This window comes from Desmodus rotundus, chromosome 8 (genome assembly GCF_022682495.2).
Source record: "Desmodus rotundus isolate HL8 chromosome 8, HLdesRot8A.1, whole genome shotgun sequence".
Lineage (NCBI taxonomy): Eukaryota > Metazoa > Chordata > Mammalia > Chiroptera > Phyllostomidae > Desmodus > Desmodus rotundus.
The window spans coordinates 39155830-39174024 of NC_071394.1; the positions used below are offsets into that span (position 1 = coordinate 39155830).

General features: G+C 39.7%; 1 protein-coding gene across 1 annotated transcript in view; it reads left to right on the forward strand.

Moving 5' to 3' along the window:
• Positions 1-8214: 8214 nt before the first annotated feature.
• CYP7B1 (cytochrome P450 family 7 subfamily B member 1) overlaps positions 8215-18195 on the forward strand; it is a 162276-nt gene continuing 152295 nt past the window's right edge. Inside the window, exon 1 of the mRNA XM_024572295.3 lies at positions 8215-8770. Coding sequence (XP_024428063.2) covers positions 8658-8770 — 113 coding nt within the window. The 5' untranslated portion in view covers positions 8215-8657. The remainder of the gene's footprint in view (positions 8771-18195) is intronic.

Genomic DNA, 18195 nt, shown 5'->3' on the forward strand with positions numbered 1-18195 from the left:
TTATTTTTTCACTAGTTTTACATCTTTTATTCTATTAGTATTTTTTAATTTCTCTTTATTATGTTTAGTCTTCTTCACTTGGTTTGTTAAATTGCATTGTTTGACTGGTTTTCCTTGTTATCTCTTTCGTAGTGCATTTTTAATTTTCCTTCTTTCACTTCACTTGTATTCCAATAGCATACTACTCTAGGTTGTATACTTCACACTCCTGTTATTCAGATCACACAGATTCTGTCATATGATTGTTGCTCCATTACTACTGTAAATAATTGTTGTTATATACAATTGTAAACACTGCACAGCACCCCTCCTGGATCTTAGCTCACTTCAGTTTCTGGAACTCTATTACTGTTGTGGTTAACTCTATTCTCTTGCATGCTACACCTATTTTCTATCCTTAACTCTCACTACATCTCATAATCTGACCTCCCGCAGGCTCACTGCTTTCTAAATCCAACTCACAATCCTTTTCCCCCCTAACAAGAATCTTATCTGTTTTCTACTCTTTCTAAAAAGTGGCTAGTTGGGTGAAATATCACAGTTAACACTATACATATCCAAAGGATCTCCTATCTCTTCTCTACAGGTTGGTACTTTAAATACCATAGAATATACTCCCATTGTCTTAATCCATTTTGCCTTCCTCCTCCAATTGATCACATAAAAGAGTAGGTGGGAGCTGTGAACACCAGCATACCTGCTGGAAGAGGAAACCCACCAACAAACGAACCACCAACAGATAATAACGGAAGAAGGTGAAGGAGTGAGTGGAAGCCACACTAACCTCCACCCAGGACCAATCTGGAAATACAACTAAATGATGGAGAAATTACCCAGCACAAACAACAGAACAAGAGCTAGAGAAAAGCCTCATGCACATAGAAGAACCAGCTTTAACATAACCTGTACACACCCACACAACAGAATACAAGACGTGGTGGATGGAGTGATCCTCAGTTAACCAGCTGGAGGGAAGGAATGACCAAAGAAAGATCCAACAACAATCAAAACCCAAAGACATACAGAAAGCCAACATAAACAACAGCCCAAGACCAGCAAGCTCAGGAGATCAAGGAGACTGCACTACTGAATTTCACAGGTCTGCTACCATAGAAGTTCACACCATAAACCCAGGGAGTCAGAACAGATCAATTTAAGAAGCAGAGACTAACAAGAAGAGTCTCACAAACAATGGCAAGACAAAAGAAACAATCCCCAAATGAAAGGAAAGGAGGAAGTCTCAGAAAGAATGCTAAATGAAATAGAGGCAAGTCAACTTAGATACTGAGTTCAAAGCAATGGTTATAAGGAAGCTCAATGAGATCACAGAGAATTACAAAAACTACAGGGAAACTACAATGAACTCACCGCAAACTATATCAATATGAAAAAGGAAATTGAAAATATCAACAAGGGCCAAGAGGAAATGAAGAATACAATTTCTGAATTGAAGAACACAGTAGAAGGAATCAAAAGCAGGCTAGGTGAAGCAGAGGATTGGATTAGCAAGATGGAGGACAAGGTAGAAAAAACCACCCAGAAGGAGCAAGAAAAGGAAAAGAGACTCATAAAGAACAAAGAAGGGTTAAGGGAAATTCAGGACAACATGAAATGTAATAATATCCATATAATAGGGATACCAGAAGAAGAAGAAGAAGAGGAAGGGATAGAAAACATGTTTGAAAAAGTAATGATGGAAAATTTCCCTAATTTGATGAGAGAAAAAGTCATACACAACCAGGAAACACAGAGAGTCCCAATCAAGAGGAACCCAAAGAGGCCCACTTCAAGACACATCATAATTAAAATGGCAAAATTCCAAGACAAAGAGAGAATCTTAAAGGCAGCAAGGGACAAACAGGAAGTAACATACAAGGGAGCCCTGACAAGACTAGTGGCTGACTTCTCAATGGAAACACTCCAAGCCAGAAGGGAATGGCAAGGAATATTCCAAGTAATGAAAACCAGAGGCCTGCAACCAAGACTACTCTATCCAGCAAGGCTCTCAATTAAGATGGAATGCCAAATAAGGAGCTTCCCAGACAAAAGAAACCTCAAAGAATACACTTCCTCCAAACAAGCCCTGCAAGAGATGCTAAAGGGTCTGCTTTAAGAACAGGAAGAAAACAGTGAGAGAGAGAGGAACACAACTGTGAAAAAATGGAAATGAATAAGTACCTATCAATAATAACCTTAAATGTAAATGGATTAAATGATCCAATCAAAAGACACAGAATAGTGGGATGGATAAGAAATCATGACCCACACGTATGCTGCCCACAGGAGATCCACCTCAGAAAAAAGGACATAAACAGACTGAAAGTGAAGGGCTGGAAACAAATATTCCAAGCAAATGGACAGGAATAAAAAGCTGGGGTAGCAATACTCATATCAGACAAAATGGACTTCAAAAGAAGGGCCATAAAAAGAGACCCAGAAGGTCACTTCATAATATTCAAGGGAAGAATCCATCAAGAAGACATAAACATTGTCAATATATATGTACCCAACATAGGAGCACCCAAATACATAAAGAAAATCTTGGAGGACTTCAAGAAAGATATTGATAGCAACACAATTATAGTAGGGGACTTTAACACCCCACTGTCAAAAATGGACAGATCTTCCAAACAAAATATCAACAAAGATACCAAGACATTGAACAATGCCGTAGATCAAATAACTTAACTGATATATAGAGAGCCCTTCATCCCAAAAAAGCAAAATGCACATTGTTTTCAAATGCACATGGAACATTTTCAAAGATAGACCACAAGGTAGGACAAAAAACAAGCCTCAACAAATTCAGGAAAACTGAAATCATATCAAGCATTTTCTCTGATACAAGGGACTGAAACTAGAAACCAACCTCAAGGAAAAAACCCCCAAACACTCAAAATCATGCAGATTGAATGGCATGCTATTCAACAATGAATGGGTCAAGAATAAGATTAAGGAAGAAATCAAAAAGTTTCTGGAAACAAATGAAAATGCACTCACAACACTCCAAAACTTATGGGATACAGCAAAGGCAGTCCTGAGAGGGAAGTTCATAGCGATGCAGGCCTACTTAAAAAAGATAGAAACATTTCAAATAAATAACCTAATGCTACACCTACAAAAAGTCAAGGAACAATAACAAAACAGCACAGAGCAAGTAGAAGGAAGGAAATAACCAAGATCAGAGCAGAATTAAATGACATAGAGACTAAAAGCACAATTGTCAGGATCAATGAATCCAGGAGCTAGTTCTTTGAAAAGATAAACAAAATCGACAAGACTTTAAACAGGCTCATCAAGAAAAAGGGAGAGAGAACCCAAATAAACACAATCAGAAATGAAAGAAGAGAGATTACAAATGATACCACAGAAATAGAAAGGATTATAAGAAATCATTATGAAGAACTATATGCCAAGAAATTTGAAAACCTAGGTGAAATGGACAAATTTCTAGAAAAATATAATCTTCCTAAACTCAATGAAGAAGAAGCAGAAAGCCTGAACAGACCAATAACACCTGATGAAATTGAAGCAGTCATCAAAAAACTCCCAACACACAAAAGCCCTGGACCAGATGGTTTCACAGGAGAATCTTGCAAAGGATGAGCTAACCCCTATCCTTCACAGATTATTCCAAAAAATCCAAGAAGATGTAAGACTCTTACACTCTTTTTTGAAGCTAGCATCATCCTAATCCCCAAACCAGATAAAGACATAACAAAGAAAGAAAACTTCAGGCCAATATCGCTGGTGAACATAGATGCTAAAATCCTCAACAAAATATTGGCAAACTGCATCCAGCAATATGTTAAAAAGATCATACACCATGATCAAGCAGGAATCATCCCAGGGATGCAAGGATGGTACAATATTTGCAAATCAATAAACATAATATGTCACATAAACAAAGCAAAAGACAAAAATCACATGATCATATCAATAGATGTGGAAAAAGGATTTGATAAGGTACAGCACCCATTTATGATAAAAACACTCAGCAAAGGGGAATAGAGGGAGCATTCCTCAACATAATAAAGGCATATACGAGAGACCTATAGCCAACATCATACTCAATGGGCAAAAACTTAGAGCTTTCCCACTAAGATCAGGAACAAGACAAGGATGCCCGCTTTCACCACTCCTATTCAACTTAATATTGGAAGTCCTAGCCACAGCATTCAGACAAGAAAAAGAAATAAAAGGCATCCAAATTCAAAAGGAGGAAGCAAAACTGTCATTGTTTGCAGATGGCATGATAGTGTACATAGAAAATCCTACAGGCTCCACCAAAAGGCTACTCGATGTAATAAGTGAACTTGGCAAAACAGTGGGATACAAAGTCAATATTCAGAAATCAAAGGCATTTTTATATACCAACAATGAAATATCAGAAACAGAAATCAGGTAAAAAATTCCTTTTGACATAGCAACAAGAAAAATAAAGTACCTAGGAATAAACCTAACCAAGGAGGTAAAAGACCTGTACTCAGAAACTAAGGAAGACACAAACAAATGGAAGCATATACCATACTCATGGATTGGAAGAATTAACATCATCAAAATGTCCATACTACCCAAAGCAATTTATAGTTTCAATGCAATCCCTATTAAAGTACCAATGCTATATTTCACAGATATAGAACAAACATTTCAGAAATTTATATGGAACCATAAATGACCCTGAATAGCTGCAGCAAATTTGAGGAAGAAGAGCAAAGTAGGAGGGATCACAATACCTGATATCAAACAGTATTACAAGGCAACTGTAATCAAAACAGCCTGGTACTGGCATAAGAACAGACTCATAGACCAATGGAACAGAACAGAGAGCCCAGAAATAAACCCAAGTGTCTGTGGTCAATTAATATTTGACAAAGGGGGAAGAAGCATAAAATGGAGTAAAAATAGTCTCTTCAACAAATGGTATTGGGAGATATGTACAGTTACATGCAAAAAAATGAAATTCAATCACCAACTTACACTATACACAAAAATAAATTCAAGGTGGATAAAAGACTTAAATATAAGTCATGACACCATAAAAGTCCTAGAGGAAAACATTGGTAGGAAAATCTCAATATATTCCATGCAGCAATATCTTCACTGATATGTCCCCTAAAGCAAGGGACATAAAGAAAGAATAAACAAATGGGACCTCATCAAATTAAAAAGCTTCTGCACGACTAAAGGAAACAGCATTAAAATGAAAAGAGAACCAACTATATGGGAAAACATATTTGCCAATAATACCTTGGACAAGGGTTTGATCTCCAAAATGTATAAGGAACTCATATGACTCCACTCCAGGAAGGCAAACCCAATTAAAAAATGGGCAAAGGATTAGAACAGACACTTCTCCAAGGAGGACATACAGAGGGCCCAGAGGCATATGAAAAGATGCTCACCATCAGTAGTCATCAGAGAGATGCAAATTAAAACCACAATGAGATACCACTTCATACAGGTGAGAGTGGCCATCATAAACAATTCAACCAACAAATGTTGGAGAGGATGTGGAGAAAAGGAAACCCTACTGCACTGTTGGTGGGAATGTAGACTGGTGCAGCCACTTTAGAAAACAGTATGGAATTTCCTCAGAGAACTAAAAATGGAACTGCCTCTTGACCCAGCAATTCTGCTGCTGGGATTATATGCTAAGAATCCTGAAACACCAATCCAAAAGAACCTGTGCACCCCAATGTTCATAGCAGCACAATTTACAATAGTCAAGTACTGGAAACAACCTAAGTGCACATCATAAATGAGTAGATCCAAAAACTATGGTACATTTACACAATGGAATACTATGCAGCAGAGAGAAAGGAGGAGTTCCTACCCTTTGTGACAGCATGGATGGAACTGGAGAGCATTATGCTGAGTGAAATAAGCCAGGTGGTGAGGGACAAATACCACATGATCTCACCTTTAACAGGAACCTAATCAACAAAAGAAAAAAGCAGGCAAAATATAATCAGAGACATTGAAGTTAAGAACAGTCTGACAGTAACCAGAGGGGAGGTGGGAGAGGAGAATGGGGGGAAGGGTTTTTAGGAACAACTATAAAGGATATGTGGACAAAACCAAAGGGTGGGGGGTGGAAGCAAGAGAGGGAAGTGGGTTTGGCTGGGGTTGAGGGGGAGTGGTGGGGGGTAAATGCAGACAACTATAATTGAACAACAGTAAAATAATTTTAAAAAGTATTAAGTGTATGCCATCTTCTAAGTAAGGTTCTATACAGCTACCATAGGAATATGACACAGTTGCTAACCAAATCTAGTAGGTGGCAGTGTAGTGTCTCTCTTTTCACTTGTAGGGGACAGTGTGATCAACTGCAGGTGTTTGCTGATATTGTTTAATAAAAATTAAAATGTTTAGCACTTAGTATATGTTCAAAAATGATTAGTACTTGATATTTTTACATATATTTTAAAACAGATGAGTCTTCCAGGTGATCAAATGGAAAATAAAAGTACAAAAGTTCAGGCTTCTTGTGAAAATTAGCAAGAAGGGGGGATTGCTGCCATGGTTACAGAAATGCACAGCATGGATACCATCCTGTAAACAGGCTCTGCTGGCCAAACAGTGATGGAAACCAATTCGCGTTCTTTTGGAGGAGACAGCGTAGCTGTTGGCTCACTGTACCCTTTTGGATTTCCTGGAAAACTGAATCTACAGCAGGAGGATGGGGAGGCAGTAGAAAGACCCTGGAATAAGAGTCAGAGATGAAGAAAAATACTCATAAACATCAGGGTTCCAATGCTGGCCCAGCCATTCACAGCTTCAAGGCCAAGGACAACAACACAGCAGTAATTCAGTTATGGAGACTGACTAAGAGCCAGACACATGAAAAGTCCTTCCAAATATGTTATCTCAGGATATGGAATCAGGAAGTTGGGGGATAGAGAGTGGGTGCAGACATGGTTATCCAAGAGATGGTTTCCACCTGCTATAACAGGAAAGACGGTCAGAAAAAACTCAGATATAGTGGGAAAATATGTTGGGGTGAAAAGTAGAGACTGTTAAAAGTATGGAGGAGAACGAGATTAATTACAAAAGACGAGTAACATATGGGAGTGCAGGGATGGAGCAAAAGAGAAAAAGAATTCATGGCCATGGACGAAAGTGTGGTGATTACGGGGTGGAGGTGGAGGTGGAAGAGGGTATAAGAAGGATAAATGGTAACGGAAAAAAATACGATGAAAACCACAGCAAAAAGTAGTTAGGGATAATTTCTCAAAGGAAGTGGGTTTTGAACTGGGCCTTGAGGGGTAGGTAGAATTTTAGCATTTAGGGAAGAGAGGAAAAATTTTCATGCAGAATGAGTATCATAAACAAAGAAGTGAAAGGGCTGATTGTGAGAGACATATTGGCTCCAGCTTTAATGAATGCGGTACTGTGCTAGCCATGGGAACTGTACCATAAACAGAAATTGCGGAGGGCTTCTCATTGCGAGTCAGAGATTTATGACTTTATCATGGAGGCATCTATCAAGAATTTTGAACACTGTAAATGCAGAATAGGTCTATGTTGTAGAGAGGTGGCAAGAGGGGTGGGATGGGCTGGAAAAGTCAAAGGTCAGAGGTATGGAGGGCACTTCTGAAGTGATAATAGTTCAGAGAGAACCCTTGAAATAAAATATTGCAAAAGAAAAAAACACACAGTTGTCCTGGAATAGGCTTGGTGAGAATGGTTATTATTATTCTTTATTTATCAACAAATCGGGGTAAGTTCCTAAACTTGAGTCTCGGATGTTCTCTAAAACGCTGCTGAAAATTATAAGTTTGGTGTGGAGAGTTAATAAACATGTGAAGTTGCATGTGAATGGTGACCACTCAGGAAAAGGTATTTTAAAATTTTCTCCCTTCTTTCTAAGTACAACCTGTGGGGCTTGTCTCACTTCTATTTGGGCCCTTACAGTTATTCTGCAGTCTTCTCTCTCTCTCTCCTCTCTAGCTGGGCTGAATGCCACCTTGGGGCTTTTGAGGGGTCCGCAGCGCGTCTGTGTTCCGGGCCTCGGTATTCCGGGCCGCGGGACTGGCCGTACACACAATAGGCTTTCAACGAAAGCAAATAGGACGTGCCCGGCGACCGGGCGGCGCAAGGGAGCGCACTCCGCAGGTATCTGCCACCCGCCGGCCGGGCTCTCGGGTCTCGCCTATGAGATTCCCGGTGTCTGCCCGCGGCTGGCGGGCAAAGTCCCGCTCCCCTAACGGGCAAGCAAGGTCCCTCCCGAGGGGCGCGGGCTACGGGATGGGGAACCCGAGCCGCACTCACTGCCTACTCAGAACACAAATCCCCCTCCTCTAGGCCTTCAGAGGCTCACTCTCGGGAAATCCCAACCCTTTCCCTTTCTGCGGCCCTTCTTCCCGCCCCGTTTTCGAGGAGCAGCCCGGAGGGAGGCGTCGCCGAGCGGGGCGGTGCGCGTGGGTGGGAGTTGTGCCGGGGGAGGGGAGTCCGGGAACTTTGAGACCCAGCCTCCAGAGGTCCCGGGTGACATCCTGGCAGCGCCTTGGACAGGCCAGCCGCTCGGGCCGGACGGAGCGCAGAGGGGAAACCGCGCCAGTCGGCACAGTCGCCGCCCGCGCCACGCGGAGAGAGACCCGAACAGCTCCCCGCGGTCGCGCGCGACCCGGACGGCGGAAGAGGTGTCTGAGAGCATGGGCCGCTTCCCGCTGGAGCCGTTGCTGCAGAGGCTACTCAGCCCCTGGGGCCTGGCCGTTGCCGCGGCCCTGCTCCTCCTGGTCCTGTGCCTACGCGCCCGGCGCACCAGGTAAAGTGTCGCCGAGACCTCCCCGCGCGGCCCCGCGGCCCAGGCCACGCATGCGCTCTGGGCCCCCTGGACCTCGCGCTGGAGAGAGGACCTAGGGACCCCTGCACGTTTGGGGAGCAGATAGTCAAAACTTGGGGGGCACCGGCGTCTTTTGAGATTCTGTGTAGTGATAAAGTCTTTTTGTGCCTCTCCCATACATGCGCATGCACATGAAAGCGTTGGGACCGAATTCGATTTGCTGTTCCAGTACAGGTTGTAATAAGCCTTAGGTTTGTGTTATACATTATGTATGACGCATGGCTTCCAAACACATTTTGGTGCCTTCTTACAGAGAGTTGATAACTTTAGCGCCTAGAATTCATCCAGCATTTCGGGAGTGGAATTTTGTTTTACATTTATTTCATTCAGTTAAAACTGAAACGTTTCGGGGAATTAATTGTGTGGTATGAACTATAAATAACTCTGCCTCAGTTTACTTCACTGTACCTCATCTGGAAAAAACCGAAATAATAGTACCTCTACCTTTTTCCTGTTTCTCTCCATTCCCCTTTCCCTCTGGTAATCACCATAATGTTGTCTGTCTATGAGGGTTTTTTGTTTGTTTTGCTTAATCCCTTCACCTTTTTCACCCTGCACCCGACGCCCTCTCCTCTGACAGCTGTCAGTATGTTCTCTGTATTAGTCTGTTTCTGTTTTGTTTGTTAAATTTGTTCATTAGATTCCACATACACGTAAAATCATATGGTATTTGTCTTTCTCTGGCTGGCTTATTTCACTTAGCGTGATACTCTGCAGTTCGATCCATGCTGTCACAAAAGGTAAGATTTCCTTCTTTTTTGCAGCCAAGTAGTATTCCACTTTGTAAATATACCACAGCTTTTAAAAAATTTGTTGACACTATTACAGATCTCCCCATTTTCCCTGCCTTTGCCTTCCTCCACCCAGCTCCCATCTGTGCCTATGAGTTATGCATATTCATTCTTCTACTGATGGGCATGTGGGCTTTTAGTTTGATGTAGTCCCATCTTTTTCCCTTTTGTTTCCCTTGCCTGAGGAGATATATCAGAAAAAATATTGCTGTGAGAAATGTCTGAGATTTTACTCCCTGTATTTTCTTCTAGGATTTTTATGATTTTGAGTCTAACATTTAAATCTTTAATCCATTTTGAGATTATTCTTGGGTATGGTGTAAGAAGGTGATCTAGTTTAATTTTTTTTGCACATATCCAATTTTCCTAACACCATTTATTGACTGTATACCATTACATGTTTTTTGTTGGGAACCGCCCTGCCTGGTTTCAGAGGCTGTAACCCCCCATGGTTAAGGCTGAGTCAGACTTGGGACCATAAGCCACTAGGGAGACAAAGCCTATCTCCCTGGCAGAAGTGCCATCTCTGCCCACTTCACCTTGCTTGGCCCTGAGCTTGGCCAGCTAGCCAATGACGGGTAAGAATCCTCAAGGGAGGATCAACCTAAGACAGGCTCTGGTCACCAGGGATAAGGTCACAGGGAAGGACTCGGGAGGGGGGGGGGCTGTGGCAAAAGGGGGTGATGGACCCTCGCCCCTCGGCTTTGAAATAGCCTGAGTCCTCATTCAGTCTGCAAGAAGTCTCCTAATCTCTTGGCTGCTTTACTTCCCTGTCTGACTTGAGCCTGAAGCGATAACAGAGGGCAGTGCAGTCCTGTGCTGGGAGGGGCGGATTCCCTGGGGAATCAGGCCTAAGGAAAATACATACATTCCTGTGAAACCTATTTAATCTGTACCCTCAGCTTAAAAGATAAGGGTCCAGACCTGAGACAGTCTGGCTGCTTAAAGTTTTATGGCCCTCTAGCTGATTGGCTGTAGCTCAGCATAAGCCCTCAAGGTTCTCTGTAAATCCTGTATTGTTTAACCCTTACTGGCTGACAATGATTGATGAGCTTTATCTGCATTCCTATGCGAATGAACCTAATAAAAGCCCATGGAGAAAAAGGATCAAGGCCCTTCTCCCCTTGAGAGAAACAGCCACCTTTCCTCCCCAAGCAGATCATGTCTTGGTAGTGTTTTTCTTCATCCGTGGCGGAACCGGGGGGCTGCGTTAAAGACCCCCGGACAGTTTTTGCCTCGTTTGCCAAATATTAATTGACCAAAAAGGTGTGGGTTATTTCTGAGCTCTCTATTATGTTCCATTAATCTAGATGTTAAAGACCTGTATTTGGAAAATTATAAGATACTGAAGACAGAAACTGAGGATGAGCCCTGGCGGGGTAGCTCAGTTAGTTAGAGCGTCATTCTGATATGCCAGGGTTGTGGCTTTGATCCCCAGTCAGGAAACATACAAGAATCAACCAATGGCCCTGGCTGGTGTAGCTTCGTGGATTGAGCACAAGTCTGCGAACCAAAGGGTCGCCAGTACGATTCCTGGTCGGAGCACATGCCTGGGTTGCGGGGGCCAGGTCCCCAGCTGGAGGCACATGAGAGGCAACCACACATCAATGTTTCTCTCCCTCTCTCCTTCTCTATCTCTCTCCTAAAAAATAAATAAAATCTTTTAAAAAAAGAATCAATCAATGAATATATAAATAAGTGGAACAACAAATCAATCTCTCTCAATAAATAAATGAATAAGTAAATAAAAATTTTAAAAAAGAAATTGAAGAAGATACAAATAAGTAGAAGCATATACAATATTCAGGAATAATTAACATCATTAAAATACCCATATTTCCCAAAGTAATCTATAGACTTTTTGCAATTCCTATCAAAATACCAATGGCATATTTTGCAGAACTCGAACAAATATTCCAAAAATTTATATGGAACCACAAAAGGACCCCAGATAGCCACAGCAGTCTTGAGAAAGAACAAAGTTGGAGGAATAAGTTTACCTGATATCAAACTATACCACAAGGCCAGTACAGGCCAATAAAAACCGTCTGGTACTGGCATAAAAATAAAGGTCTAGATCAATGGAAGAAAATATATTTTAGACACCTTTCTATGTCATGTTATTGAAATCATTATTTGTAGTGATTTTATAGAGATATACCACACTGACACATAGATATCTTTGTGTTTTGGGGGAGTATTTGTGTAGGGTTTTGGAGTTGTTGTCAAAATATACATGTGCCTTACTTTTTAACAGATGTTGCCATAGTACTCTAAGTCCCAATTTATGTTTCTACTAATGATTTATATAACTCCAGTTTCTCTTTTTCCTGTCATACTGGTATAAATCATTTTAATTTCACCAATTCGATATTAATAAAAATAAAACTTTGTTTTTTCTCAATTTTTATTTATTTGCTTTTGAGGGACTTTGGAATCCTTAAAGGAGATAATTATCTCTTTGTTTTTGTATGATTAATAATAAATGATCATTAACTACTTCTGATTATTAATAGCTCTTATATAATAGGCATCATTAAACTTTCATACCTGCTATAATTATTTTTACTATTGTTATTAGTATTTAAGAGTTTCTGGATATACCTCTTACTTAAAAAGCCCATCCACTCTCCAACATAATAAAAACATTCACCATTATTTTCCATCTAGTTTATGTTTGAAGTATTTTATACATATATATTACATTTTTATTTTCATCCAATATCCATCCTTTGAACAATTATGTCTGAAAAGTTTGTAATATAGCATAATATAGGAATGCTGGATGTTCTAAAGTAAACATTTAAATGTTACCTAAAAAATTGGTAAAAAATTTTCAAAATAGGTAGAAATCAGCTCAGCGGTCATTTGTTGCCCTTGGCCACCTACCAGCCCACTCCTCCTCTTTCGAATACAGCACTTTGATTTCCTTCTGTGAAATTGGTTTTCCCTTTTAGATATGATCTGGTGAGACTGTCAACCACAGAAGCTGTTGTAGTGTCCTTCAGGAGGGAGTACAGTGGCTTGACCTAGAGTTGTAACTGTGGGGTTGATGGGAAGTAGGTAGAATAAGGATATATTTTTGGTGGTAAAGTCAATAGGACACACTAATTAATGTGGCATATAAATGAGAGAAACGTCAATAATGAAGTTTAGAAGGTATTTTTTCCCATGTTTTATGCTTCTTGTCTGATCATCTGTGTGTAGTGTGATGTTGTTTCCTGAGATAGGATTTCTGGGATTTGAGGAGATCAAAAATTTGATAGGTAGTGAGGTATGTATTTCTGGTGCTCAGGGAAGACATCCAGGCAAGACAGAGAATCATGAAAGTCACAAATGCGAAAGTGGCATATAGACTCATGAGTGTTGATTTGATCACCTGGTGAGAGAGTTTGATGGAGAAGCAGAGGGCCCGGGCCCCTCTCCCTGCTGAAGAGCCTTCCAGAGAAAGAGAAACCAGCAGACTGAGAGGGAAGAGCCAACGATGGGGAAAGAAACCCAAGTGAAGATGGTGTTCTGGAAGCTAGGGACAAATGTCAACAAGTTGGGGGAGTTATTTGTGTCAAATGCTGCTAAGAAGTCTAGTTTGATGAGGACAAATAAATGACTATCAGAATTGACAAGATGAAAAGCTGGTAAGAGCTGCGCAAAGAATTGGTGGGAATGAGTCTGAAGTGGACTGAAATGCTGTCCTACATAGCTTCTAAGATTTTATACTCAGACTAGAGTGCAGTTCAGTATTATGTTTGATATCTCTTGAGCCAGTAATTCCAGTAATTTTATTTAAAAGAATTTCTCTTGGTGAAATAATCATGAGTTCCTTAAAAATTTAACCTTGACACAGTTCATTGGGACTGCTTATTATAGTGAAACATTAGGAAAAAACTAGATTATCAAAAAATAATGGTTTATTTAAAGAAATTCTAGCATGTCCAATAATAGAAAATCATGTAGCCATAAAACATATAATGTAGAATATGTGAAGATGTGGAAAGCCATATTCAAGCTATGTTAAGTAATAAAAATTATGAAACAATCTGTTCAAATACTCAGTATTAATGACCTCCAGCCAGAGACCATTAGGAACACACCTATAGTTGAACAAGGTGATTTATTGTTAGTTGTTTATTGCAGTGAAAAAGAACACACACACCTTTCATTCTCCATAGAAGACCGTTAAAAAGGACTATTTTGGGCTTGTGGTTTAGGACTTTGGAGAGGGTTTAAGGAAACAAGGTTTTGCTCTATTGGTAAAATACTGTCAGAAAGTGAAAGCTGTTCTGGTTGAACATTATTTTTTAATTCTATTTTATTTGTTTGCTGTTCAAATGTTACTTTTCAATTCAATATTATTTTGTATTAGTTTCATGTGTATAGCACAGTTAAACCACCATAAACTTTACAAAGTATTTCCCCAATATTTCCAGTACGTGGTACCATATATAATCACTACAATATTATTGACCGCTGTCCATGTTCGTGAGTCCTTTTTCATTTTTGCTTATTCCTTCCACTCCCTAAGCCCCGTGCCCCCCAGAGCTGTCAGCCTGCTCTCTATGAGTCTGTCTCTACTTTGCTTATTAGTTCAGTTTGTTCATTAGATTCCACATATGAGTAAATCATATGGTATTTGCCTTTCTCTGACTGGCGTATTTCACTTAGCATAATGTTCTACAAGTTCATCCATGCTGTCGCAAAGGGTACAGTCTTTTTTATGGCCATGTAGTATTCCACTGTGTAAATGTCCCATAGTTGTTTTATCCATTCATCTACTGATGAGCGCTTCCATATCTCAGCAATTGTAAATAATGCTGCAATGAACATATGGGTGCTTAAGCTGGGCAACTGAGGAGTACAGCTGGAGACACTGATTAAACCTAAGAGAAAGCCTGCAGGCAAAAGTAGACCTCTGGGAGCTCTGAGACTTGAGCTGACCCTACCCCAGCCCCGGTGCTGGATAAAAGTCTGCCTCGGTGCACAGCTTGGTTCTTTCTGCACACACACAGGTCCAGCAGAGGGAGCCACATGCTGTGGATCACTGATATCTCCAAACAGGTTGCCCAGGGCCAGTCACAGGCAGCATCTTACATAGGTCTGATCCAGAGTCTTTGCAGATCTACCTAATACAGAGACACAAACACAAAGAGGCAGCCCAAATGGGAAGACAAAGAAACAAGTCCCAAATGAAAAAAATAAGAGAATTCTCCCGAAGAAGAACTAAATGAAATGGAGGCAAGCAACTTATCATATATAGAGTTTAGAGTAATGATTATAAGAATACTCAACAGCATGAAAAAAGACATAGAAACCATAACAAAGGACCAGTCTGAAATAAAGAATGCAACATCTGAAATAAATAACACACTGGAAGGAATAAACAGTAAGTTGGATGAAGCAGAGGATCACATTAGTGATTTGGAAGATAAGATAGAAAAAAACACCCAAGCCAGCAGCAAAAAGAAAAAAAATTTTAAAAATGAGGAGAGTTTAAGAAACCTTTAGGACAACATGAAGAGTAACAACATCCGAGGGGATGAGAATACAAGGGGAATAAATGGTGATAGAAAAATACAATAAAAAATAAAAATAAAAATAAATTAAAGAACATTATTGACTATATTCTCTATGCTATACTTTATATCCCCATGACTATTTTGTAACTATGAGTTTGTACTTGTAAATCCTTTCACCCTTTTCACCTAGTCCCCTCCATCACCCCTCCCAGATGGCAACCATCAGTCTGTTCTCTGTATCTTTGAGTCTGTTCATGTATATTGTTCTTTAGATTCCACAAATAAGTGAAATCATATGGTATTTGTCTTTAACTGACTGATTTATTTCACTTAGTATAATGTCCTCAAAGTCCATCCATACTGTTGCAACTGGTAAGATTTCATTTTTTTATTGAACATTTTTAATAACTCTCATCTATAAGGCAAGAGGAATTAATTGAGACTAAATTGGTAATTGGTAAATAAACAACAGACACTAATATCAGTAAAGTTTGGGGGATGTTTGTTCATATTATTGATTTTGATGATTTTGTCAGTATTTAAACATGGTCTTATATTTGTCTTTTTCCATAATGGTCATAGAGTCGTTTTGCTTTATGTCAATGTTTGTGCAAGTGCATGATTAATAGAAGAACAAGGTATCCTAGCTGTGGGTGCCAAACAAGCACTTAAACCCCAGGGGCTGCTTCCATCCTTCTTAAAAGTAGAAAAGGTTGTGAGGATATACCTCAGATGGTTTGGTGGGGGAGGGGAGGTAAAATTTAAATGAAATGTGCAGATTTTTAGTGTACAGTTTGATTAGTTGTCATAAATGTATATACCAATGTTACTGCCATCCCAATCAAGACATACAATATTTTCATCATCCCAGAAAGTTTTCTCATGACATTTTCTAGTGAGTCCCCACCCTTGAACTCTGATTGAGTTTTGCCTGTTCTTTAAATTCATATAAATGAGATTTTGCAGCACCTATTTTTATGTATGGCTTCTTTCTCTCGATTTACTAATTTTGAGATTCACCCATGTTATGACATGTGTCAGTAATTCGTTTATTTTATTTCATTGCTGAATAGTTTATATATGTTGGGTTGGCCAAAAAGTTCATTTGTTTGTCATCTGATAGCTCCAGTAGTGCTGAGTTGTCTTTAACTTCATTCTAAACAGTTTTGTTAGGTTGTATCATGACAGCTGTAAAAAACACATCAAAATTGCTGAATTTTTGTGTAGCCATTTTAATATCGAAGATGGAAGAAAATAACATTTTCAACACATTATGCTTTATTATTTCAAGACAGGTAAAAATGGAACTGAAACGCACAAAAATTTGTGCAGTGTATGCAGAAGGTGCTGTGACTGATCGAATATGTTAAAAGTGCTTTGTGAAGTTTCTTGGTACTATTGACATTTTGGCTGAACAACTCTTTGCCATGGGACTGTCTTACGCGTTGGAAGATGTTTAGCAGCACTCCTAGCCCCTGCCCACTAGAAGTCAATAGTGGGAGATAGCCAACACACTCAAAATATACATGTCAATACAGTTATTGGAGAAAAGAAAAAAATGTGTGTTTTAATTATGGAAAAAGCTAAATAGACTTTTTGGCCAACTTCATATATATAACATATATATAATATATACTTTGTACTACATTTATTATGTATGTATATGTATACTACAATTTGGTGATCTTTTGTTTTGTTAGTGGATGTTTAGTTGTTTCCAGTTTGGGACTATAATGAATAAAGCTTCTGTAAATGTTCTTTCACAAGATTTTTGTGCATATATATTTAATTTGGGGGGGGGTTAAAACCTTAAGGTCCTGGGACAGGTTTGATAGGTCATATGGTAAAGACTTTTATACCCACAACCATTTTGGAAAGTTGACTCTTTTCCGTAGTAATTGCACTATTGTTCACGCTTCCACCAGGACTGTCTGTGAGTTCCAGTTGTTGCACATCCTCATCCATATTTAATGTGGCCAGTCTGTCGGTTGTAAGCACTATCTTTCTAGATTCTGTATTTTGTTATCCTCCCCTGAAGAGTGTTGAATTTTGTTTTAGTGTGTAGATAGATTTCTGGCTGATTATCTTGCTAGGGCTACATTCCTCTTGGTAGGTCTAGAGGAGAATCCATTTCCTTGCCTTTTCCAGCTTCTAGAGGCCACCAGAATTCAAAGCTCTTTTCCATATGCTGAAATTCCTTCCTCTTTCTTGTAAGGGCCCATGTGATTACATTGAACCAATCCATATTAATCTAGGATAATCTTCCAATCTCCAGGTCCTTAATTTTGTCACATCTGCAAAATTCCATTTGCCACGTAAAGTAACATATTCACAGGTTTGGGGGATTAAGACAGACATCTTTGGGGGATATTATTCTTCCCACCATAGTATTCCCACCAACCACCAACGATGTATTATGTCCAGCCTGCATGCAAAATATATTCACCCCATCCCAACATCCACAAGTCTCAACCCATTACAGCATCAACTCAGAGTCCAAAAATACCATCTAAATCTTATCATCCCAAAAGTTCCACATCTCATCCCAGAAATCATCCAAATAAGGTCTGGGAATCTGAGTATGATCTATCCTGGAACAAAAATTCCCAAGAACTTCATGAGTCTCCCAAGTATGTCACAGGGATTTACTCTGAGACAAGAAACTCCTCCACAGATTATGTTCTCTATCATATTCCTCACTTCTTGGATAATCCCATTTATATTTCTGGCTTTTTCTGAGATGGCTATGATGAGTCACATGCTTAATCTTTTCAGTGACTGACTAATATTCTGTATATAGGGATGGGATCTATGACTAAATACTCCAACCTTTTGATTCTTCTCCAGCACTGTGAAAAACTGTCCAGCCACATTTTTGGTCCTCTCTCCAGAGCACTCTTTCCTGACAGTGAATCTCCTAGTTTTGGTTGGTGTCTTTCGCAGTCTGGATAGGCAGAGAGTCCCCCAACTGGTCAATTACTGGTTCTTTTGTGTGTAACAGTTCTTCCCTTCATTGATATCTTTCCTCTCACATTTTACTAAG